General features: G+C 47.7%; 1 protein-coding gene across 2 annotated transcripts in view; it reads left to right on the top strand.

Moving 5' to 3' along the window:
- Nucleotides 1–21737, top strand: part of EDRF1 (erythroid differentiation regulatory factor 1) — a 411894-nt gene that overhangs the window by 345457 nt on the left and 44700 nt on the right. For both annotated transcript variants that reach the window (XM_078643521.1, XM_078643520.1), the window contains 4 exons: nt 170–396; nt 3902–4060; nt 16703–16852; nt 19330–19483. In XM_078643521.1, coding sequence (XP_078499647.1) covers nt 170–396; nt 3902–4060; nt 16703–16852; nt 19330–19483 — 690 coding nt within the window. The remainder of the gene's footprint in view (nt 1–169; nt 397–3901; nt 4061–16702; nt 16853–19329; nt 19484–21737) is intronic.

Raw genomic sequence — 21737 nt, 5'->3', positions numbered from 1 at the left:
TCTTTTAAGTGTACTGTTATATGAAATGAAAAAGTGTAGGTTACAGAATACCTTTTGGCACATTAAACCTCTATGGTCACTTGTGTTTGGTCAGTAAAGCATAAGTAGGTGTATTCATTTTAAATATAGCAGATTGACATTTAAAAAACATGTTCCCTTTATGCTCTAGTGAATAAAAGTGTATCCGGAGCGGAGCAAGAACTGTGGAAGAAAAGCTTTTCATTCTTTGAAAAAGGCATTGATAACTTCGAGGCTATTGGGGATTCTACAAATTCAGCCCTTTTATTGTGCAACACAGGAAGACTGATGCGAATTTGTGCGCAGGCGCATTGCGCCGTTGGAGATGACTGCAGCAGAGGAGAATTATCCCCTGAGGAGACCTTGTATTACAATAAGGTAAAAAGCAGGTTATTGTGCTCACACAAATCTAAGCTGTGACATAAGGTTGATTCCCCTGAAAGTTGGCTTCATAAAATATCATTAAATAGAAAATTTTTGTTTGTGCTCAATCGTGTTATATTATTTTATACTCATCATGAAATTAGTCTAAAAATCCACATTTTAAGTTTGTCTGACGTGTGTGTGTATAAATAAGTAAGCCTTCATACTGTTTGCTTGCCATTCGTTTCAGTGCCCTTATTTGACAGAAAACAGGCTTAACTGTGAATTAAATCCCGTAATTCACATTGCTGAATTAATTTGCCGGATATTCAGCTTCTCTAAACAAATAATGTTAAATGAATGGTTCACACAATTGTATAGCAGGTCACTAGAGATAGGCCACCTCCCCCCTACTACCATGCAAGCACTAGTAGTCTCCCTTCCCAAACCGGGGAGGGACACGGCGGATTTAACGGGATATCGCCCACTATCACTACTGGCAACAGAATATAAAATATTAAGTAAAATATTGGCAATCCGGCTTCTCCCTATTTAAACAAGCGTTTCCACATGGACCACTGTGGTTTTATAGCAGCACGCAGCACATACTTTAACATTAGATGATTACATCACGGCATGGCAACTACCCCCGGGAGTTATGTAAATGCTGTATGCATCGCGTTTGGCCTGAGGCAGGCATTCGATACCCTTAAATGGAAGTCCATGTTTAAGGCCATGGAGAAATTTGCCTTACCCCTCTGAGTACCTCCAATGGATGCGATTACTATACGAAGTCCCTACTGCGAGAGTCCGCACTGGAGGCCATATATCTCGTAAGTATCCAGTATGTCGGGGTACAAGGCAAGGGTGCCCTCTGTCCCCACTACTATTTGTGCTAGGGCTAGAGCCATTGGCGCTCAGGTTGCGCCAGGAGGGGGACCAAATTGGGATTCAGCTAGGCACCCCTACACATCTGGTATAATCCTACGCGGACGACATCATTATATATGCACATGACCTAACCGTTTTTTTGGAGCCAATCCCTAGTATTTTCTCCAGATTCTAGCGCATATCGGGCTTAGATATCAATGAGGCCAAATCGAATGCCTTCTTTTTCCGAGATAATACCCACGCAGACGCGAGCAGCTTTGGACCATATACCCTACTGGTGGCACAGCATACCGTTAAATACCTAGGCATACATATCTATAGAGCTCACACATACATTCTTGAAGGTAATCTTACTAGAGCGATCGGGGCGATACGATCTAAGGTAGCCTTCTGGACTGCGTTGCCTATATCGGCAATGGGCCGTGTAGCAGTGTCTAAAATGGTGATCCTCCCCCGACTTTTATATTACTTTACCAATCAGCCAATAATAATTCCTCCTACTACCTTTCAAATTCTGGACACCATACTCTTAGACCTAATCTGGGGGACTGGGCGACAAAGGGTGAGTCTAAAGAAAATGCAGCTAGGGACAGTCAGAGGGGGATTGGGGGTGCCAGATTTCAAAGTATATTATTATGCGAGCCAACTACAATGGCTGTCCTACTGGACAGGGGGTCGCAATCTGCAGGAGATAGGATACACTATGCAAGATATCAGCCAGGGGACCCTACACACATTACTACTACCAAAGAGTAAAATTCCCCCAGATACAACGCCTTTACTACGGACAGCGCTATTATGCTGATAACATCCCGCTATTGGGGATCCCACTACTCAGCTTTAGGCTCCCGAGACGCAGGATTTCGGCCTGACCTAATGAAGGGGTTGACATGGTCGGGGCACTATTCAGTAATAAAATTCTACTAGACCATGAACATTTTGAACGGGACACAGGTGTGCCAAACCATTTATACCTGATACACGCGGGTATATTACAATATATGAAGAAACACTGGGCCCCTCAGAGGAAGGAACACCCGACACACAAATTAGTTTGGTCATTATACTACATGAGTGAGGGACGCCACTTCATTAAATGGTTCTATGTCGGCACCCGGGCACATGCTACGGTACCTCTCACCGACCTATGAGCTAAATGGTCTAACGACAAAGGCCCGGGGGTATCCGACAAGGAGTGGGCTGACTTTTCAGAACACCCTAAAAAAGTGACCCACAATGCAAAATTTTAATTTATACAATACATGGTTCTCCATAGGGCCTGCCTTACTCCACGACTCCTGCAGCGGATGTTCCTAAACACACAGCATTGTTGCCCTCGGTGTAAGTAGGAAGAAGCAGATTTAGCCCACATGCTATGGTCCAGCTTGCGCCTCAGAGGGTACTGGGGTGAGGTACAACAGGACATAGAGGCAGCCACACATCTTCACATTGCGGACTCCATGGCGGAGTGCCTGCTAGGCCTCCGCAAACGCACTGCCCCCCAGAAAGTCCAACTCCGGTTTTTAGATCTTGCCCTCATTATAGCCAAGCAGTCCATAACCATGAGGTGGAAATCAATAAAAACCCCTGAAATCTAGACTTGGCACAGTGAAGTAGTACGCTGCGGTGGAGCTGAATGCGCAGCTGTAAGACGCGAGGAGGCCCGAAGGCTGCATAAAAACCAGATCTCAATGGAGTTGGATGTTATTTTAGAGGCCTTTAAAGCCATAGACTCTCATCCCTTACCTAACAATCCGAATGCACAGTAGATACACATTGACTAGCCATAGCGCCAAAGGATCCAATCCAAAGTAGATCTAGTCAGGTTGCATGTTCACGAGGGTTATGCGCATAGAACAAGATAGCCTAGGACGTGACACCATGGATAAGACTGGTCAGAATGTGGGGGAGGGGGTAAGGGCATTTGTTACCAGTTAAATGCCAATCTGAACATTGCAGCTTGTGCAACTACAGAAATGTGCTATGTATATGATTGATACAATGATAACCATACCGGTTCAACTACTGGTTACATGGTACATGCAACCATATACTGTAAATACCAGAACCGAAAGAGATGGACTGTTTAAATGTTTCTTAATGGATGCACTGGATATAAAAAAGAAAATCAATAACGTTATTGTGTTAAAAAAATGAATAACCTAATAAGAATAAAAAATGTAAAGGTAGATCAGCAGCATGTGATAACACCCCCTATGTAGGAGCTAAACCCCAGGTTGTTGCTATAGTGAGGCTTTTAAATACCCTCAAATCGATGCGTGCAGTAAAGGTAGTCGCTTTATCCTTTAGGTTTGTGGTTTGTTTTTCTGCTTCTAACAGTCACAAAGTGTAGTGAAAACCTTAACATCCTTGAGTCTACATTGTCTCAATGGCCAGTTCTCAAGGGGGAGGGGACTATTTTCCTCTTTTTACTAAACCTCGAGTTTGTCATCTCTATTACAATTACTAAAACTGTCCCTTCGGAGGCATTCGTGCATATAGTGATGCCTTAAACGTGATGCATGTAGGGGTGAAGGTGTATTTTCAAGGTCCTCATGGACATGTTTGAAATTCCTGATATTGTATAAAATGATAATCAACTTGATTTCTCGTTAATTACATCATGCAGGCAATTGATTACTATCTAAAGGCACTGAAGTCTTTAGGGGAAAGAGAGACGCATCCAGCTGTTTGGGATTCTGTGAATTGGGAACTTTCCACAACGTATTTCACTCTTGCAACTTTACTTCAAGATTATGCTCCGCTGTCCAGGAAGGCTCAAGAACAGGTAATATTTGTTCAATATAGAGAATTATTCATGTTTAATAAAACAGTTTCACACTCTTTCGAAAAGCATGCAAATCAGGTGACGGCTCAGTTACACAACTAGCATATACGTATGATTTGTGGTAGTTCTTGCCTCATAACATACTCCTCTGCTTCGCGTTCAGAGTTCTCTGAAGAGTTGAGGAAGGGTAGCTGGCAGTGACTCGAGTTTCTGGAGGCAGTTTGTCACTGTATATGTCGTAACCAGGACGGGACAGACCATTCTGTCTCTCTGGCATAAGCCTGTGTCCTCCATGATAGTGAGTTGCCTTCATACCAGGATGGGTTGTCATGACCCAGCATTCCCCATTGCCCAATTCAGGTCATTTCCTCTTTAAGTGTGTGGCTGGTTTTGGTTTGGTGTCCTCTGGGTCTCCCAAGTAGTCCTGAAGTGTAATTACTGATGTCTTGACACTATGGCCTAATTTTTAGAGGTGCAAGGGAACCTCATCCGTAATGTCTCAAACAAACGTAATACACCATTTCATCACCATCCTCTATATACCCTATTGTGGCATTTGTTAGTACTCACTTCATGGGCAATACAGCGTCAAAGGATAGATTTGTTTTCAAAAACTTCAAAACATTCCCACAGATGGTGCTGGAAGCGTCAATGAGCCTATACCATCAGTGTGAAGATAGATATGTCGACAAGCAACGAAAGCTTAAAATTGCAATGTTATATACTTATCCGTGCCCGATTATAGATTGATTGGGAAGTACTTTTGATCCCCTAGGATGGAGGATTTCTTTAAATCTTCCCTTGCCCCTCATTTCCCTCTCATTGGCAAAAGTGAGGAAGTTACAGTGGCAAATGGTCTACAAGGCTCCATATGTGGGTGTAACAGATAAAGTACTCACACATTCTGCATTAGTTGATCAGGGACAATGTATAGCTTAGTGCTAGTGCCAGGTCGTCATCTAAAAAACACAAGGGCAGGAGTGTTCCACCACAGTCCCAGTTCTTCAAATCTGGAAGCCTGGCGTTTAGTCGCTTTTGTTTCACCCAGGTATATATTGAAAATGTTTTTCACAGGCAGCAAATGTGTCAAACACCAATACATATTGAGGGGTTGAAAGCGACCCAGGTTTATTTTTAGATTTTGATGGACGGAATAATCTATCACAAATTGATATCCTGTCCTCTGTATTACAAGTGGATGATAGCCTCTGGCACTTCCAAGACAACAGACGGGATATCGGTTTGATTTTGAAAGAATCTTTTGTCATACGCCAAACCATAAATAAGGTCCCAGGTTGCTAGAGCTAAAATAGAGACTTAACTCTTGCTGTGTGTTAGCTCCTTGTGATCTAAAATTTTCTGCTAAGAAGACACCTGACTTGGAAACTCTTTTCCCAAAACCTATGGTGAAACATTTACTAAAATTTCTGTCTCCATATTTACACCAAACAGCTTAATTAACCCCCAACTGGTGATTAGCATAGTGCTGCCAAGTTCAATTTAGCGCTTTTTGAACCCATGTAGTCTTGAGACTTGTAATCCCTGACTTGAATGACAGGGGTTAATGGCTACATCAAAAATGGCGAAACTAGTGTGTGTATTTGGAAGCAATCGCCTAAACCAGGTGGATAGTGTTGTCTTCATTTTTTTATGCTAGACTTCAGCCCGGTGAACCATGGGCCCGCAATCATTTATAATGTTGTCACCAATGCTGATTACAGCTTGTTGATACCTGCATCACGGAGAAGGGAATCAAGGGAACGGAAATTGTCTGCTTCTGATCGGAATACAGAAATAAAAGGGGAGGAAAAATTCGGCAGTGGCTATTTCTCACAGGTGGTTTGGAATTAAGCAATGTAAAAAGTCACACTTGGTTATTGTGTATGCAGAGATAATTAGGAGTGAAATACAAGAAGTCCATACACACCACCAGCACATGAACTTGCCAGCTCCTCCAAGTGACAGAATAAGTCCAGGAACATAACTAATAAATGAATAACTACAACGAAGTATCCCTAAATGTAAATTTAATAGGCGTTGATAGTGGGACAATTAATCATCCAGCTTGTGATTGCTGGATAAATCTGCAGAGTTCCTCTTTTTTTTTTTTCACAACTGATTTTATTGATGCATTAGACAGAGAGTCAATCACAGTTTTCCACAAACAGGAAGATACTGTCAGGAGACAAAGCATATTTCAATATACGTACAGTCTAATCAAGCAGAAGAGAAGAGGATATAGAAAATGGAAGAAACCCCCCCCCCCCCCGTCCACCCCCCGCCACCCCAACTACCCAATGTCCCAGTTACCCACCTCTTATCCCACCCTAACCCAATGCACGTGATCACGACAGTTCCAACAATTAATCACAGTACAGCAATCATCGAGTGTCACTCTAGGCCCGGAGGTCCTCCAATGTAAGCAATTCATCGTCCGAGGCAGCCGGGGGCTCCAGGGGCAACTCCCTGTAGTCTGACCACCGTTTCCAGATTTTAAAGTGTTTCCGTGGGCACCCCCTGGCTTCAAACACAGGTCGTTCCAATCCCATATAATAGTCAAGCCCTGCCTTCCAGGCCCCAAGAGGCGGAGCCCGGTCACTCTTCCACGCCTTCGCCAGGTCTCGCTTGGCCACCACTAGGCCCAGCAGTAGAAGGTGCCGCTTGTAGATGTTCCCGCCCACATTCTCCAACACATGTAAGAGCCCCAACCGGGGAGACCGGGGGAGATCCCATCCCAGCACCTCCGAAAGACAGTTCCAAACCCCGTGCCAGAACCGGGTCAATCCAACACACGACCACACTGTGTGTAACAACGTACCTCTCTCAGTCCCACAGCGCAGGCACACAGGGGATGCAATCAAACCCGCTCTGTGCAGTCTCTCCCTGGTATAATATGCCCTATGCAGGTATTTAAATTGAATCAGTCGGAGACGTACTGCAATCGCCGCCCCACGAGGTGATTCCAAGGCCTCCCTCCAATCGTCCTCATCCAGGGGACCAACATCTTTTTCCCAGGAGTCCTTGAGTGGGAGCAAAGAAGCGGCGCAGTGGGTAACCAGGGTTTGATAGATTTGGAACACTTTTTTGTCTCCCAGGTCTCCCATAAAGAGTTTAGCCTCAATTGGGCTGAATTCCGGCAGCTGCTCGAGACCGACCAGGCTCGGAGCGAGCGCGTGGCGGAACTGCAGATATTTAAAGAATTGGGAGTTAGGCATGTGGAATTCCGAGCTAAGGTCCTGAAAGGACTTAAGCGTAGTACCAGTGAGCACATGTCCAAGGGAAGAGATTCCAATGGAGTCCCAGCCCCCAAATCCCTGCAACGAGGGCAGGGCGGGAAGGAGGCCGTTCCCCCACAACGGGGTCTCCGCCGTCAACGTACCCCACCATCCCATACGGCGCAGCGCCTGGCGCCATATCACGAAGACCACCTGCGTGACCCGGGGCAAGTCTTTCCGCAGCCTGGCTGAGTATAGAAGCGTATGGAGCGTGTTGTCACCCATCAGCGAGCGCTCGAGGGCATACGCAGGGTCCCCCCTATCGCCGTACCACCACTCGTTAAGAACTAAGAGGTGGGAGGCGTGATAGTACGACAGGAGGTCTGTAGTGGCCAATCCACCACAGTAGGTGGACAAGAAGCATGTCCGCAGTGCCACCCGAGCGGCGCCCCCGGCCCACAGAAAGCGGCCCAGCACTGAGTTGACCCGACGGAACCACCGTGGGTCTATCTGGTATGGGTGGTTCTGGAGCTGGTACAGTAGGCGCGGGAGCGCAACCATTTTAAAGATTGCGGAGCGGCCAAAGATCGTGAGAGGCATTCGGGACCATGTCTTGATGTCTGACTGAACCTTCTCCCACACTGGCAGAACATTACGCTCCCACGCTATGTCAGGGGACTCGGACAGGAAGACGCCCAGGTACTGCAGGCCCCCCGCCGCCACCCGCAGGGCCGAAGCCCATGGGCAGACACCGGAGCCCCCGCCCAGTACCCAAAGGGTGGACTTACGTGGATTGAGGAAGAGCCCCGTCACCTCGCCGAATACGCGCATGATCTCCAGTATACGGGGGCCGGACTGGTCGAGGTCTGTAAGAAAGAAGAGGACATCGTCCGCATAGAGCGCAATTCTATCGGAGAGTCCCCCGTCCCACACAAAGCCACGAAGTTGTGCATCAATGCGCACCCAGGAAGCCAAGGGCTCCATGGCCAGCGCAAAGAGATAGGGGGATAGCGGGCAACCCTGCCGGGTCCCCCGACCTATCGAGAATCTCTCCGAGACCTCCCCGGACACCCGCACAGAAGCGGTTAAGTCAGTGTATAATAGTTTGATATAGGAGATAAATACCGGGCCCAAGTTAAGGCGCGGCAGGAGGGCGAACAGGTAGGTCCAGCTGACCGAGTCAAACGCTCGATCTATGTCTGCGAGCAATAAGGCAGCCCGCTCCCCGGAGAACCCCACGGCGTCGATAGCCGCCTGTGCGCGCCGGATGTTGTCGGGTCGCCCTGTGGGGCATGAAGCCCGCCTGGTCCGGGTGCACAAGGTCGGCCACGTACGGGAGGAGGCGGTTAGCCAGAGCCTTCGCCAGCAGCTTAGCCTCAAAGTTAAGTAGTGAAATGGGACGATACGAGTCGTGTCGGTCCGGGGGCCTGCCGGGCTTCTGAAAAACCACAACCTCGGCGTGTCGCCAGTCTGCTGGCATGCAACCCCGTTCCTTCGCCAACTCCAGCGCCGTCCTGTAATGGGATCCTAGCTGAAGGTGAAACTTCTTATAAAATTCACACGGAAAGCCGCTCGGGCCGGGCGCCTTCCCGGGGTTAAGCTGCCCCAACGCCTCTCCCAGCTCCTCCGCCGAGAGGGGAAGGTCAAGGGATGCCTTGGTGTCTTCAGAAACAGCCCGGGGAGGCAGATCTGCTATAAATTTATCAATCGCATCCACCGGGAGGCAATCCCGCGGCGCATAGAGGTCAGCGTAGTAGCGAGCAAAACTCGCCGCCAGCGCGGCTGGGTCTGTGATAGACTCCCCCCCGTCCGTAAGTCCCGGTAGCGTAATAGGTTGCATGACAAGTTGACACAGCCTGTGTAGCATGGTACAGGACTTATCACCCCACTGATACACCCTACTCCGCGTGGCCAGCCACGCCTGCCGTGCTTCGTCCATCAAGACGGATGCGTAGGTCTGCTGCGCCTGTAGGAGCAACCGGACCGCAATCCCGTCCCCCTCCCTCAAGCATCGCTGCTCCAGAAGTTCGACCTGCGCCGCCGCCGCAACGATAGCCTCCCGACGACGCCGACGGGCGGCCGCGCACCACGCTATATCCACCCCCCGCAGTGTAGGCTTCATGGCCTCCCAGACCGACGCCGCATCGACGCCCCCGACCAAGTTCTCCCGCCAGTACTGGGCGATCGCACCGCGCATGTGCCGAACATAATCTGCTTGTTGGAGGTGCCACGAGGACATTCTCCATCGGAACGGCTGACGCTTCCTGTGGAGCTCCACCTGTAGCGCAACCGGAGAGTGGTCGGACAGTCCCCGCGGCAGAATCTTGACTTCTCTCACTCTATCAAGGAAGGCCCCTGGCATAAAGACGTAGTCCAGTCGAGAAAAGGAGCCATGCACGGCCGACACATAAGTATATTCTCTCACTGTAGCATGCATATGTCTCCAGACATCCACCCAGCCCAGGCCCTCGACAGCCGCATACAGTCTGGTAGGGGCCACTGCCGCCACTGCACCCTGCAGTCGCTTACGATCCATGCTAACATCCATGACGTCGTTCCGATCACCGCCCAGCACAGCCAGGGAATCCGGGATATCTGCCCACACCTCAAACAGCCGTTCAGCCAGAGCCCATTGCAGCGGGGGCATACACACTTCCAAACACCACCGGTTCAGCACCGATCATACCCTTAATAAAGACATAACGGCCCTGTGCGTCCAGCCATTGTCGCTCGTGAGTATAGGCCAGTCTGCGGTGAACGAGAATGGCAACCCCCCTCGAACCTCTGGAGAACCCAGCATGGAACACCTGTTGGTAACCAAATCTCTGCAGGCTCAGCACCTTCGTGCCCATCATGTGCGTCTCTTGCAACAACAAGACATCGGCAGCCTCCCGCTTGCCCCAACGCAAGACAGCTCCCCTCTTAATTTTGTCCAGCATTCCCCTGACGTTCCAGCTTAATACTCTCATTGACTCCCGGGGGAGTCCCACAGACGCTAGATCAGCCATAGTCAAGGTGGAAATGACCCCAAGGACCCCAGCACCCATTCAAGACACTCCTTGCAAGGAACGGTACGGCTTCAGTAATCATGTGCACTCCCCCCCGGCCACCCCAACCCCCTCCCCCAGCCCCCCCCCCCAACACCCCTTCCCCAACACTCCAACCCCTGGAACCAACCCCCCACCCCTACGCTCCACAGAACTTTGAAGCATCTGTCGCGGCATGGGGAGCCTCAGGCCCAAAACAGAGAGCCCAAGGCCAACCATACCAATGGATCCCAACTATCCCCTCTAACAATGAACTATCTCCTCAGGGCCAACCCCCAAACGTGGGGATTAGGCAGCCCGGCAGAGTCAGCACCCCGAACCCGCAACACCTCCACCCATCAACAGCAGTCTATGACACCGCAGCAGTTCAGCTGAAGTATGGCAAACCAGGCCAGGCCTGCCCAAAATCCGTGGGGCGTCACAGCACCATGTGGTCAATGAACAGGTGATCAGGGGTTCACAACCCATCTTCAAGGCGACCCCTCGTAGTCCCCAACAGCCGGAGGAACTCGCACGCGCAAGAGTTCAATTTTCTCTTCCGGACTGGTCAGTGTCAGGTAGGGTCTCGTCCTGCTGGCCGGTGCGAGCGAGGGACCGCCTCCGAGATCTGGACTTCCTAGGACGCTTGCCCTTGGCGGCGGGATCGCCCTCTCCGGCGAGGACCCACGCGACGGGCCGGACCCCAAGCCCGGCTGGATGTGTGGCTGGATCCGTACTGTCTCATCCGTCCATCGGTACACCGCCTCTGGGGAATCGAAGAAGTGAGTTTTCGACTGGAAGATGACCCGCAGCCGGGCCGGGTAGAGCAAGGAGTATTGTATCTTTAAGCCGCGCAACTTGGCTTTCGCATCCATGAAGGAGTGGCGCTGCTGCTGTACGAGTCTAGTGTAGTCCGGGAAGATCATAATTTTGTGGCTTTCGAACCGAAGTGTCTCTTTGACCCTAGCTTCCCGTAGGATGACGTCCCTGTCGTGGTAGTTCAACAGCCGGGCTATGACCGGACGAGGACGCTCTCCAACCGGTGGTTTTGGCATCAGGGCTCTGTGGGCGCGTTCGATCACGAAGCATCGTGACAGGGTGTCAGGGGGAAGCCAGCTCTCCAACCATTGTGTCAAGAAGCTATCCATATGGCCCTTCTCGCAATCCTCTGGAAAGCCCATGAAGCGCAGGTTGTTTCTGCGCGCCCGCCCCTCTGCGTCCTCTACTCGGAGCGCCAGGCTCTTTTGGATTTTCTCCATGGCAGCCACCTTCTGTTTCAGTGTCCCCACATCACCCTCCACTCCAGTGATCCTAGTTTCGGTCTCCGCTATGCGGGCAACAGCGTTGCGAAGGTCCTGTCGCAGCAGAGTGACATCAGCCCCAACCGCTCCTATTTTAGCGTCTAGCATGTCCCGCGATTGGGTAATGGCCGCCATCAACGCCGCATTGTCGGGTCCTGCACCCTGGCCACCCCCGGAGGCACCCGGCCCGGTAAATTTGTCTATGGGTCCCTGCTTGGTGGTCCCACTCCCTCCACCGCCCCTGGTCATGGTCGTGCAGGTCTGACTCCAGCAGCCAGCAGAGCCCCTCTCAGACAGCAGCAGGATAGGTCAGACGGCGTCGGGGCCTCAGAGTACCGCAATCCACAGGGGGTATCCCCACCAAAGTCCGGTGTGCCCCGGCCTCAGTACAGTCGCACAAGCGCAGCCAGGGGGCCGCCGCAGTCTCACCAGGTGCCACCACGCAGTCGACCCGCTGCGGTTCTCTCCCAAGTGTCTGCCCCGGGCACCAGGGGCCCACCACCTCGGCAAATGGCGCTCCTGGACGACCAGGCCGGCCTAGGCCCCGGTACACGCTGTCGGAGGGCAATGCAGAGCGGGACCCAGGAGCTCCTATGCAGCCGGGGGGGTGGGGGGGGGGGGGCGAATCCTCGGCGTGTCACAGTATCTATCCCCCTCCGATCACCAGGTCCAGCATCCACCCCCACTGGGGCCGCACATACTCACGGTTTGCACCACAGTATGGCCGCCGCCGCCCCTCAGCCCCTCCAGGGGGTCCAGACGGCTCTCCAGCAGGGCCCACAGCCGGTCACAGAAGTCCTTCTCCGGTCGCAGGGAAGGAGGCTCACTCAGGCTGTCGGCGTCACCCTCAGCCGGCAAGCAGGCCGCTCAGGTCTCTGTGCAGGTCGGTCCCGAGCCCGTCCACCCGCGACCGGGGGAGCTCGAAAATCCAGGCCCCGGTCTCCAGGCCTACACTCGGGCCACCGCCGTCTCCCCGTGTCCCACGTCCCACCAGGTCACACAGGAGGCGGGGGGCGAATACAGTCGGGTCTCCGGTTCCCACTCCGGCACCACAGCTGCGCCAGACGGCGCCAAGGATCACAGACAAGGGTCCGCTACGGGGCGCCCGCCCCAGTCGTCACCAAAATCAAGGCCCCGGCTGCACTCGCCAGGACCAGGCCCCCAAGGGCTACCGCAGCTTGCTCGGCTTCTGACGGCGCAGGAGCTCAGATCAAGACGCCGATGGGTTCCCCACACCCTCCGCCACCAGCATAGGTCGGTGTGCCACCTCACAGGTCCGGGGGCCAGGATAAATGTCACGGATTATTGTTGGGCCGGCGGGAGCTCAATCAAGCCACGTCCGCCATCATCGCCCGCTAGGCCACGCCCCCCGCAGAGTTCCTCTTTTGAGCAGAGATTGGTGCAAGATGAAGCAGCGGCATAATAATTGCCATCAAAGAGAATCCATTTGAAGCCTCAGGTGAAGGGTCTGGAGATGTACATGAAAAGGACTTCTGTGGGACCATCATTCCATGAACTTCATTGACCAGCAGTGTTCTCAGACATTAAATCCCTTTTTAGAGGACATGTGTAGTTACATCTGGTTTCACTGTATGAACAGGAAGTAATGTATTGCGTTATTGCTGTGGGGAGGACTCTGGATTTTGTTGTATGTTCTAAGTGTGCATATCCTGTGATGCCTGAGCTTTTGTGTCCTTCCGTGCGCTCCTGGGAGCTTACAGAGGTGGGTAAACCCTCACGCATCCATCACAGCAAAACTGGTACTGGCGCACACGACAGAGTGGTAAAACCCTCATTGGGTAGCTCTACACAGAGGGGTGGTGACATGGCTTTGCTAGCGCTGCCATTTGGCTAGGTTCACGCTAAACAAATACCACATCCACACACCAAGCATCTGGAATGATTAACAGTTCAATAATTGGACATTTAAATCCAGCAATATGATATACAGTGGCTAAAGAACCAATATAGTTCTTTAGCCACTAAAGAACTATGGCTAAAAAAGGCATATTAGTCTTAAAGGTAAAGCACAGGTTTTTATTGTTCCATAACTTTTTTGATCCTCCTTTATTCTAAGCCTATGTTACTAATACACTGCCTCCTAGACCACGAGTAATAAGGGTGGTGAGGAAGAGGCAAAGAACTGCATCATATAATTCCATCTTCTATCCAAAGTGACCCTCTACTCATTTCTTTGAACCATAATTTTATATTTCGCCCAAGCATATTTTTAGCTGTGGTTTTGTCTGTTCAACGTTAGTACCTCGCTGCCACCTGTCCTACCACCTTCTTCATGTAATCCCTGTTTTCTGCCATAGGAATGTAATCTCCATTATCAGTTTCAATCACTTGTGCAGGTCTATCATATAACCACGATGCTGCTCCTTCCACCTGGAAACTCTTACAAAGTTGATGCTCTCTGTTTCTCGCCAGAGGATGGGGGTGACCTCTTTTCAAGGAACATCTTTTATATCTTCTTTATTACTATTATGTTTGTGGTATCACGCCACCTGATTGTACTCCAGTCTCCAACTTTAAAGACATGAAAGTAACCTTATCATTCTCTCTAAAATAGCAGTCTCTTGTTTTGAGCTCTTCTGACTGAATTGCTAAATCAGATCTGGCTTCTCACTTCAGTATGCAGAGTCTGTAAACATTTTCATCATCATCATCTTCAAGATATCATCTACTTTCCTCCACAGACCTACTCAGAACTTGTAGGTTGAGCTTCTGACCCCTGAGATGACCAATAATGCTTTAGGCCTCTGAGATGGGTCCCCCTTTTTTGGAACTCCTTGAAGTTGCAGTTCAGACTCGCAGGTTTCCTTGCTGCTTGGCTGGTACAGAGATCAGCATCTGCCCAACCCTAAGTAAAGCCCTAATAACCTTACATCACTAATACCATATTAAATCATAGCATTCATAGCACCAGCGGCAGTTCCTCCATAGAAGCAGAGGTGCGTCGGCCCCCCAACACTGCTGCAGAAAGTGAAAAATAAAATGGTAATAAATGTATATTTTACTCTATGCCGAACGGAGTGTGGGGTCGGAGACAGTGCATCATTGCTGCAAGAATGAGGAGTGGCCGCTTCGTTTTAAAGTGAGCATGTAGGTTTGGCCATCTATCTTACTACGACCAGCCTGGCATGCGCAATTCAAACTTCTCCACCCCAGCTGTCTGATACAGCGGAGTTGTAGAACAGACACAGGGCTCCAGTGCCTTTTGGAGCGCTGAGGCAGCATGCTCCAGCCAGTTCAGACACTTCACTCATGCTGCTTAACAGCATGAGAGCAGTGTCTGGATTGCATGAGTAGTTGGCTGTGTGATGTAATCTTGCGCTGGCAGGGTTCTGGAGCCAGGAACTGGAGTGCATCGAGGACGTGCTGCAGGATAAGGTAAGTAATTTTTATTTTTTATTTCTTAGATGTTTAATGTATGTCTTAATGTACTTTTTTCATATGTATGTTTTACATTATGTTGCACCTCACCGTGTTTGTATGTCACCAACTCCATTGCATAACAACACTCATGACATCTCAAATGACTCAATTAATGAGAACACTGAGCATGGTAGAGGGCCGAGTTATAGTTAATATAGTGTTGGTAGCAAGTTGACAACACTATACGGAGGTGAGTTATGACACACACACACTTTCTCTTTCTCCTCTCTCTCTCGATAGGGCTAGCAAGACATCTAAAGTAGTCTCGAGCCTGGAATTAAAAAGCAAATTCTTCCTCTCCACCACACCACACCCTTAGCCTTGCACTGCACCTGGATGGAGGCATCTAGGACCAGGGAGATCAACTCTCGAACCTACCAGCCACTTTGCTTCTTTTAAGGCCTTCTTTGCTTCTTATTGGATGGCTGTGCTTGTCCTTCTTATGTTTGTCTTGCCCCTAGAGCCCAGCTGCTTTACCATCAATCTTTTTTTTTTTCCTTTTCTTACATTAATTGGGCAAACTTCTAAAGGTTGCTGTATATCACCTAGGTTGATGAGACAAGGTGAAGAACCAGTCTGTTTACTGGTTGTATTTTATTTTGCCTATGTTTATTGTGCTTATTAAGAATATTTCAACCTAAAAACTGTTCTCTTCATACATTTTTAGTACAATATGCTATCTAAATAACTAAGAACTAAAAGGGAACATACAGCTACACATTTCCCCTAATTTCTCCTGCATAAGTTATCAAGTTACCCATCAACAATAATGTTTCAAATGGCAAGCATTCAGGAGACAATTGTGCTTGAACTCTCAAACTAACTTAACTAGTAATGCGTGATTTACTACTTGAAATTTGTTCATGCCCATAAAAAGTGGTTGTCAGGGAAAGCAGCATTTTGTTCCAGATGCTTGTGATTTGTAGCATTTTATTTCTGCTTGACTTGCAGAGCAGTAATGCCAGGAAACTGACATTAGTCAAATGTCCCTTCCTGAAAGCCTTTTTGGCAAATGGCACTTTACAAAACACAATACATACATTCAGATTTGATAGCAGGTTCAATCGCATTGAAGAGTTCAGCTAAAAGGCAGTATGTAAACACATGTTTACAATCTAAATGGGGTGAGCAGGATATCTGTGCTTTTTTGGCTGATGTCCTGCATCTGCTAAACTGTAATAAACCATACTGTTTAATTGTCCTATACTGTCTCATTCCCAAAAGAATTTGAAGCAAGCGCTTGGGCCTACATTTTCCTCTATCCTAGGTGCAGCAGTGTATTATGTGCACACTGACGAAGAATGGGGATCCTCCATCGGGTATTATAAAATATTGTAATTGTTGTGTCCCCTTTCATACTCCTACAACCTTGTGATCTTGAATTGTGAATGACAACAGTGTTTTCCAACATTGAATTAACAGAATGAGGACCACTCTGAATTTCTTTCAGTTTCTACCACCATTAAGGAATATCCTTGAAAGTATTCTTCAGCTTTATCACATTGAGTGTATTGTTTTGAAAAAAGTGCTCTCTTCATGGAGTCTCGATTCCTAGTGATATTTGTCCAAATTAAATGCATAATAGTGTATCTCAGATTGCTATTCAATTTTATTAAAAAAAATTCCCATGATCTTGGTTATGTGCTTTTTACTCGACAGGTAGAGAGAGAGGTCAGTGACGCCATGCAGAAGTCATTGAAATACTGCGATGTTGACACTGTATCAGCTCGACAACCCCTTTGCCAATATCGAGCAGCGACTATTCATCACAGACTTGCATCCATGTTTCATAGCTGTTTGAGGAATCAGGTATGGCATAAATAACAAATTTCGAAAAAAATCTTTCTATTGAGAACTTTAAGTTGACTTTGTGGTAGAAAGTCTTCCAGTGTGATTATAAAAATACTGCTCTCCATGTAGTACTCTCTTCCTCCTCCTTTCTTTCTCTGGTTGCTTCTGACGACTGGCCACGGTTTTAAAGTGGATGCATGTATTTGTGTCCAACAGACTACAGCCAGCTATTTCTTGGCGAAGTTACGTCTCAAAAATATTCCATGCGTTTGGGTTGGCCTCTTTCTGTGTGTCCCTGAAGAGCATAAAGAAAGAAGACAAACTATGGGTCAAAAGTCTCTTCTGGGAATTTTGTGAAGCACGAAGGTTGCAAAATGAGCTGACAAATACACAGTGCTGGTTTTTTATTAGTATCTTGCCAGCACGGAGCCCGATTTTACCTCTCATTAGATCTCACACAATGGGAGAGGTCTCTCCTTTTCCATTTCAGAGGTTGCACGGTTGGCCTTTGGGGAGTGCCTTTCCTTTCCCAGACCTGATTGCGAAGGGCCTTTTCGAACGTCACAGATGAGATCATGCTAAAGTTTTAAGCTTTGTCAGTCCTCTGAATGATAAACATTGGCAAGAGCCCAGCACATCGTCTCGATACATATGCTGAGTCTGAAAGCCTCTTCCAGTGTAGTGCAGATGAGGAGATATGACCGAGACCGAAAGTGGGAGCAGCATTGTTAGAGAGCCCATGTCCTTTTGTGCCCTTGCCACCATTGTCTGTTACTAGTCTTGATTACTCTGTGGAGCCTGGCCCCCGACAGCTTCTGTCTGTGCTTGCATGTCATAATGTGAGTGCATGTGGGTATATTTCTGGGCATATCTGTGTGTGTGGGCATATATTGATAAGAGCAAATGATTGTGATCTTTTGAAAATGATGCAGTACTTGGAAGTATGTCGGCCTTCCCCAGGCATGCTGTAGTCTACCTATTAAAGGAAGCTGTTGAGAAGGAGAAGGTAGTCCCATCAGCCAGCGACAAATCCCAATGCAAGCAAAAGTGAATGAATCCTATGTGCTGAAGTTGTTGAGCAAACTCAAAGTTTCGCAATCCTTTGTAGCACAAGAGGCATAAGAAGTGAACGCATCAAGTGGCACCTACCCCAAGGAGTCTACCCTTTAGGCCAGTCCTCACTGCAGTCTTTTCGGGCGGTGCCCTGACTAAGGAAGCACACTGGTACAAGGAGTATCGGCCCAGGCAAGAGTAAGATTTTGATTTGGACTCCCCTGCAGAATTAGTGAATCAGGTCCTCCTTCACACCCCAGGTTCCAGCAGGTACAGACAATTCACCTCCTCTGGACTTGATTGCTTCCATATTCCCCCTTGACTGTCTACTCCCAGGGAAGATGAATTCCACAGTGAACATTTCTTTACCATGGGATCATTTGAACCAGGAGCAGCTAGATGTGGACTTGCCACACGTCTATCTGTTCCCACTTGATCTCCATGAAGGCTTTGCCACCATGTAAACCTCTGGATTCATCTTGGGCTCTTACTGTTGGTGCTCGGAGTGCTAAGGTAGGCTGCACCACTCTTCTGCCTCAGCTTCTGGTGCTTGGTGTGCAGCTCAAAGCACATGAAGAGCTACACAAGGCACCAAACTCCTTCGCCTCTACGCACACTGGTAGTTACTGACAGCATTGTGCTGGAAACTGAGGACTTTCATATTTAAGGAACCCTGTGCATAGATTTGGATCTGCTTCATGGTTTGTTTACCTTTATGCTTTGTATCTTATTCTTTTCATTTATTTTATTTTTTAGAGTTTTATATAGCGCAAACTAGACCCGAGGCATCAGGTATCAAAGTGCTTTACATGAGCACCAGTTTCATTACTGATGAACACATTCCTTTTTATTTATTTTTTGGCACGGAGAGATTAAGTGATTTGCCCAGAATCACAGGATGTTGAGCGTTGTTGCCGAGACTCGAACCCGGTTTCCGAGGTCACCCGCTCTAGCCGTAAGGCTACATCCTCTCCCCTACTTCTTTTGGTCTTCCCTTTTTTGTATTTTGTGATTGTTAATGGGTGGTATGGATTAGTACTATGACCTATGATATTAATCTTTGCTTATATTTAACATCTGTAGCTTAATTTTATTCCCAAGCTTTTTATGCTTTTATGTTCCTCGTATTGGTAAATTGATTTGTTTTATTTGTACATAACACTGTCTGTCATTGCTGGCAAGGTTTGTGTCATATGAAAACTCAAATATAAAAGAAGTAAACCAAAAGGTGCTGTTGTGTAGGTCTGGCTGTCAGGTCCACTCGCATGAGTCTGCGCCTCTCACAGATGAATGCACAGGAGCAGGCCTCCTGCTCACCTTGCTCATAGCCCAGCATGAAAACAATTTCATACAAACAGTCACCAAAGAGGTATCAACCAGTAGAACATGCTGCCCTAGATATGGCAAGAGTAAGAGATGGACAAAATATGTTTCATTTCCAGGTCGCGGATGAATATCTAAGGAAACAGCACCGTGTTTCAGCTGAACACCACTACAGCAAAGCGGTCAAACTCTTTCAGCTTTTAACAGATGCTCCGTGCGAGCTCCTGCGGGTGCAGTTGGAGAGAGTCGCGTTTGCAGAATTCCAGATGGCAAGTGAGTACATATGTAAAATCCAGAAGATTTGTATACTTTTTAGGGGGGAGAAGGGGTGCAGCTCAACTTAACAGCATACTATTTGGGGGGCAGGAAGTGGAGACCTCAGCCTGTACTTAGACAAGCATTGACAAAGTGTATAGGTTGTGCATTAATGTGCTAACACATGCAAGCACAGTCTTATACAAATGTGCGCAAACTATTTTTGTTGTGATTTTACCACCTCTCTCATGCTGTGCCTCATGTCTCTGCCTTTTGTCTTTGTTCCTCAAGCTTGCAGTCCTGCTTTTGGTAAATTCCTAAGCATGGCAATAAAAAAGTGGGCATAGATAGGAGGCAAGGCGTGGGTTTCCTTTGTGCAAGCACAAAAGGGTACTTAATTGGGATGCCATTAACAGTGTTTTGCTTGTTAAATATGGTCAAGGCTGCACATTTTTCTGAATAATTGTGAGAAACGATGTTAAAATGTTTATCAATTGGGGGAGGGGATGGACTGATGATTGCTTTTCCACAAGGGTTGTGCGGCATTAAAATACTTGAAGACCATTGGCATAAGGAGTAGCAGCAGATGACACCTCTCTTTTAGCTTGAAATAATCCTACAGTCCAATTTTCAACATTATAATTTGTTGTGTGGGTTCATCTGGTAGGAAGGCTAACTTGCAGCGAGCATAGTGTACAGTGGATTTCCTGCCTCCCAAAAACTGCATAACATTTTAGATTGTCAGTCTTTGTTTCAGCAAATAGAGATCTTCCAGAGAACCGCCCTCTCATTCATCAGAACTCACAGAAATCCTACATTCTACGATTGTGCGACACATGTCTAGTTGCATCTAAATTGCATGAATACAGTGGCCATGTTAGAGTTAGAAAACGGGTGGGAGAATTGTTCGCTTTAATGTGTCTATTGTCTGCGATAAGAGGATCTGGGCACCGATGTACATTTGAATTTCAGTAAGAAAAATAGTGAGTTACAGACCAAGAGATGCAAGGTAAAAAAAATTATTGAGATAAACTTTGGTGATTCTCTCTTGGATGTAGGTTAATTTAAATTATTTAACTTGGTTAGTTTATTTTATAAAGAACGTCTTCATGTCTTTGTCGAGGTGTTTCTGCATTTTTCGCAAAAAATACCTCTTATTGATGTGGCACCTTGTTTATCTTTATCCAATGTGACTGTACTAACAAGCATTTGCAATGCAATAGGTCTCGCATTTACACAAGTTTGAGCTATTGGCATTGTAAATAACAATGCCTTTTTTATGTTTTGGTTTTTAAAACCTAAATAAAAGGCATTGCCATTTACAATGCCAATAGCTTGAACTCACGTAAATGCGTGACCTGTTGCATTGCAAATGCTTGTTTAACCATTTCAGGAGGAAACACAAAGATCTGGCTTCATCCTCCTCTTCGGACTTTTTTTTAGTTGGGCCACTGAATTAGAATGCCATGGTAAACAACGTAGTACTCATTACTAGATATTACATATCCTTCACATAACAAGAACTCTCGTCTTCAGGGGATACCTTCAAATGTGCCTCCTGGAGGTCGGCTGCTGCTCAGGGAAGGTGGTTCTTATGGCCTCTGCTAACAATTCATATAGGGTTCCAATTTTTACCTGATTTGAAATCTACAACCGAGGAGATTTAATATGTACAGCTTGAATGATAATAGTATATCGCAAGGAATGTAATAGTGCTATCCCCCTTTCCATGGCTCTATGTTATAATGAAGTACTAGTAGCTTGTGTGCTACTTGTAAACGATAGTGATGTAGGGAGTGGGCATTATTGTTCGATAATTGCCCACTGCTTTAATCATGGCACTCAGTCGAAGGCGAGGGGCTCTTACGAGCTCAAAGGGCACTTGTCTTCATAACAGTGCCAAGTGTCAGGTCACTACATTTAATATATAGTGTACAGGAATGTGAGGGGAGCACACGTGTGTGCCTCTTTCCTCCCCGGCACACATTGTGATTTGTGTATATGATGTACAAGCGCTTTTCTCTTGTGACGCTCTCGGAAGCACTGCACCGTAAGATTTGTGCTATACAAAAACCTAAAGAGGTAAATGAACTCAAAGAGAATAGTAGGATGAATCAGTACTTTAGTGGGCACTTATCTTACAATAATGCCCTCTCTCATGACCCTTGAGTTCTACAAGGAGCACGCACTCTGCTTGTATATTATTTGTCAAACTGGACCATTAAATTAAACTTGACTTGTGATCCGAAAACATCTCCATACACCCCCGTGC

This window comes from Lissotriton helveticus, chromosome 5_1, assembly GCF_964261635.1.
Source record: "Lissotriton helveticus chromosome 5_1, aLisHel1.1, whole genome shotgun sequence".
NCBI lineage: Eukaryota > Metazoa > Chordata > Amphibia > Caudata > Salamandridae > Lissotriton > Lissotriton helveticus.
This window is presented reverse-complemented; position numbering and strand designations above follow the sequence as displayed.